The sequence below is a fragment of the Belonocnema kinseyi genome, chromosome 2, assembly GCF_010883055.1.
Source record: "Belonocnema kinseyi isolate 2016_QV_RU_SX_M_011 chromosome 2, B_treatae_v1, whole genome shotgun sequence".
In the NCBI taxonomy this organism is placed as follows: domain Eukaryota; kingdom Metazoa; phylum Arthropoda; class Insecta; order Hymenoptera; family Cynipidae; genus Belonocnema; species Belonocnema kinseyi.
Window position 1 is genome coordinate 138,620,735 of NC_046658.1, and position 4,786 is coordinate 138,625,520.

General features: G+C 33.5%; 1 protein-coding gene across 1 annotated transcript in view; it reads left to right on the forward strand.

Annotated features, from left to right (window-relative positions):
• LOC117183001 overlaps nt 1–1,293 on the forward strand; it is a 7,637-nt gene extending 6,344 nt beyond the window's left edge. Inside the window, exons 3-4 of the mRNA XM_033376133.1 lie at nt 790–929; nt 1,009–1,293. Of these exons, the coding sequence (XP_033232024.1) occupies nt 790–929; nt 1,009–1,293 (425 nt within the window). The remainder of the gene's footprint in view (nt 1–789; nt 930–1,008) is intronic.
• Nucleotides 1,294–4,786: the final 3,493 nt, after the last annotated feature.

Below are 4,786 nucleotides of genomic sequence, written 5' to 3' on the forward strand. Positions count from 1 at the left end.
CATGTACATTAAACTACGAAGTGTATTTTGAACTTTTAACGTAGCTCTACGCGCGTGTGTATAAGGTACAATCAAATGCCATTTTACTTTCACTCCCTGGCCCAACAAATCTGCACTTATTCTGCTTAATTCAGATAAAGAATCTCACGGTACACAGCTGTAAATTTGTTTTAAATTGGGATGCAGTTCAACTTAACTGCCTAGCTAAATATACTATTTTCCAGGTTAAAACTAATTATTTAAATAAAAATTTAGTAATAAACTTTCATATTAATAAATGTTACCATCTTGTGATTTCTATTGTGCACACAAATCTGACAGTCTGTGACACTGCCCTTCAACTGAAACTCAACCGTTCATTACATGTTTGAATTTGGAAATATTCCTTTCTTCGAGGTTTTCAAATGTCGCTATTGGTAATTTTTAGAGAAATATTTGATTTCTCTTTAGAGAAAGATTTGTGTGAATCTTCAACAAAAGTGAATTGATTTTAAGCATAAAATGGAATAGTTCAATTCTCAGCTTAAACAATTAAATTTAAATTTTAAAAAAAGTCAACAAATTACTTGAATTTTGAATCCAAGAAATAATTCTTCGACCTGAAGGATAAAATACAATTCTTTGCGAAAATTCACTGTTGGAACATAAAATTATATTTATTTCCAACATCTTCTGTTCTAAAAGACAAATTTTGGGGAACATTCTAGGCTTAGATACCATATTATCAAATATATCAAGTGCCAATGTAAGTTTTTATAATTAAACTCGTAATTAAATTACTGCTTTCAGGGCCTCCTCAGGTCGTCTTTGACTTTATTGAATGGCGTGGAACCATAAGTCCTGCTATCTTCAGCGGTCGTGTCACTCTGGGTCGTATGGCAATTGATCGAAGATTTCATCTCTGGGTGCCTCTTAATGGAGGTGGATATGTAAGAATTTAGTCTCTTTGCAAATAATTAGAAAAAAATGAATTTTTGGACAAAAATAACATTTTTTAATTTCCTTTAGATCCTTGATATTGACCCGACTAGACGCCATCCAGTGGTTCGATACATTGGGCTGAATTCACTTAAACTCAACGCATGTGTTTTCGGAGGTGATTTATTGGATATATTATATGTATCTTCAGAGCCATATGAAAGGAATATAGAACGACCAACTCACTTTGAGGTTGGTAAAATTTTCGCCGTTTCTAACCTTGGCGATGGCGCGTTTGGATATGCCCCATCCGATTTCGATATGCCTCCTCCACCTAAGAGAAGACCATCACCCGAAAGCCACTACTGGGCGTAACGTGTTGTTTCAAAAACGACAAAAATATGGATAGAAGTTATTGCTTCAAAATTTTTCTTCTTGAAATATGTTGTAAAATTATACCCTTGTAAACTGTTTGTTTCGTGTATTTTAAATTATTTTTCCAGACAAATAAAATACGTGAATCCATCAGAATGTGCTAAAATAGTTGTGGGTGAAATTTCAACAAAAATTTGAGATCCCATATTAAAAAACAAGTAATTTCTAAGTAAGAAGATAAATTGTGTACAGTGAAGACAAATTATTTACCAACTACATTAATTTGTAACCAAATAGTTGACATCGTTAAAATTTCCTACAAAGAACATTAATCAACTTTGAGTTGAATTTTGATAATTATTTCATTTTTAATTTGAAAAAAGTTTCATTGAGTTCAAAGATAATATATATAAATTTTTAGTTAAAAAAATAAAGTTGTAACAAAAACAAATGAATTTTTAACAAAATAATGCAATTTTTCCCCCGGAAGGTTAATTTTCTACCAATGAAGACGAACATTTAACATAAAACATTAATTTTCTACCAAATAATAGAATTTTCAGTTAGCAAAACTGAAATCAACAAAAAAAACCCATTTTTTGAATATATTTAAATTCTCTACCAAGTTGATTAGTTTTTTACCATTAATTTAATTTTTTAATTTTTCAACGAAAGAGAAGAAATTTCAATCACTTAAGTGAATTTTCAACCAGAAGGATAACGTTTTTTTTTAAATAATGGAATAATTTTAATTTCTTTGTCTAATGGTCTAGAATAAATATATTATAATATTGATTTTTAAGTTCTGAAAAAACTCTATTTCCCCATTGGGATTCAAGTTCAGGACTTTCAGATTGCCGGACTGAAGCTGAGAACAAGTTTGAGAGCATCAGACCGGCAATCTAAAAGACCTGAGCTCGAATCCCACAAAAGCTAGATAGTATTTTTTTCACAATTTTAAAATCAATATTAAAAAAATATTGATTCCAGACCAGACGACCAAAAAAAATCAACATCAAAATTAATAATAGATTGACCTGGTGGGAAACCTTAACACTAAAAATAAAAATATTTTTTTGAAAATTTAATCATTCGGTTAAGAATTCACATACATTCAAATGTCTTTCATATTAACGAATTGAATAAAATATTATTTTAGCTTGTATGGTTTTTCTAGACAGTTAACTTTCTGATTCTGAATGTTATTTTCCACGATTTAAATAAAAACTGCCAATCATATTACAGAAAAATTAATAGAAAAATTGTTTGATCTTCTTTCGGCGAAAAAATCTGATCTAATTATTTTCTGTAACGATACACAGAGTTTGTTTTATCATTCTTTCTTACATCTTTCACAATTCAACCGTAAAATGCAATTTTTGATTTCTAATTATTTTTTGTCCCGTCAAAATTATAATATTTAATTTTTCAAAAACATTTCATTTTTTTGTAATAATCTTGTAGAAACTAGAAAAAAAGTGGTCTTAAAAATATTGAACATCCGCTCACTCTTTGAATTTGTATCAAAAATAGCTGGCTAATTTTAGGGGGAAAAAAAACGAAGCTTTCTAGAAATATTTCGGATTCCAATCGTATAAAAAACTACGAATATTGCCAAATTTTCGTAAACACTGAAGTTCACTTCTTCAGGGCTGACCTGAAACTGAGGTATCAGGTGAGTAAAGCTGGAAGTACCGCTTTGGCGAAATAACGTCACACATATGCCATAATTAAGGGCTCACTTAAGGCTCCATTTAATACCCAAAAGTTAAATTTTGGTCTCTGCATTTTTGTTACTACCCTAATTACTTGAAGCTAGCAGCAACATGGTAGAAATATTCGTTGTATCAAATTTTGTCTTACTCAGAAATTGATTTCTCATTGAAGGCTCTTGCATGACCCACGGCAAAATTAAAAAAAGAATGACACCTATCATAAAAGAACTACCCCGAAAAATTAAACGTGCGCTAATTATAAAATTGGGTACGCTAGAATTGAAGGCTCATTTACGGCTTTCTAACGCCCCCAACATCAATTTTCCAAAACTATCCCTTGACATTAAAAAACTATCCCTTACTTGAAAGTGCTGATGAAGTGCACTAAATATGAACTAATCATAAAATTGAGTACATTAAAATTGAAGACCCCTTCGAGTCTATTGCACGACCCATGGTGCAATTAAAAAAAACACAACCCCTATCAGAAAAATCGATATTAAATACTAAATATGCACTAATCTTAAAATTGCGTACATCAGAATTAAGGAGTTATTTTAGGCTCTCGAACGCCCCCAAATAAATTTTAAAAAATTATCACTTAATATGAAGAAAACTATCGCTTGCATATAACTTTAAAACAAAATTTATTCTATCCTTCATAAAACATAAAACCTTTTTCCACAACCCATCCCTGACACTTTAAAATTACCATGTAAAGGGTTGCGAGATTGAACTGATTTTCTCGGATTGTGACCAAACATAGTATGCTCTATCCAGGTATTAGGGCTCATTTCGAGCTTATTTAACCTCTGTAATCCAAATTTTGGACTATGCTTATTTTAGCTATGTGTAAATTTGACTGTACCATTGATTGTTAAGTATTTAGTATTAACTAAGAAGTAATTCTTCAAAGGTAAGGTATGGTTTTGAGAGTTGATGCTGGGGGCGTCGAACAACCTCAATTTAGCCAGTGAACAAAAATTGCGCGAGACTGGCAAAACCCTCTGGAATATCGAAAGCGCGAGTTCTTATGCTGCCGAAGCCAAGATGTAATTACTGTGTCGAGGGCTGCATGGCACCAGGATCAGCAAATCTTTGAACACCCCGGCCTGACCCCTTAGCAGAGGCGAACAGGCTGGGTCACAAAGAAGGTGTCTGAACAGGGACTTCGGGACACCATGTCGATTCTGATAGTATTTAGACCTACGTTTTGCATCCGGGGCTCTGCAGAGGGTAGCATGTAATTCCCTAGCTTTTCTTGAGACTTTAATATCTAAAAGTCAACCAAAAGATTTAAAAAATAATGAGGGACTCGTTCCGGGACCCTCTTTCAACTCATCACAGAAAGCGGAAGGCTTCGTAGGGGGCAATTCACTCGAAGCGATTCAAAAGACTAACAGTGCTGTCAATTATGGTAATGCGATAAAAAAAGCAGCTAATGGAGCTCTTCATGAGGAGGAAGAAACGTAGCGGTGCTCAAAAGAGTAAGACGCCCAATGCGCGTCTCTCAAGCAGAAGCCAAGACAACGAGGCTGCACCTTAAGCAACTAAATTTGCACTACAGCAAAGGCGCCTCGGCGGTTTAAGCAAGACGCATGTCAGTGATGCAGACAGAGTTCGCCCTAATCCAAGAATCCTGGTTATACAAGGAAAGGATTAGTTGCTTGTCAAAATGTGGCACTATTTATAAGGGGGCGCTCAAAAAAGCGCTAAGGGCATGCATAGGTGTCAAGGGTATAAATGCGATTTTGGTGCCTAAGCTTCGCTTCAAGGCT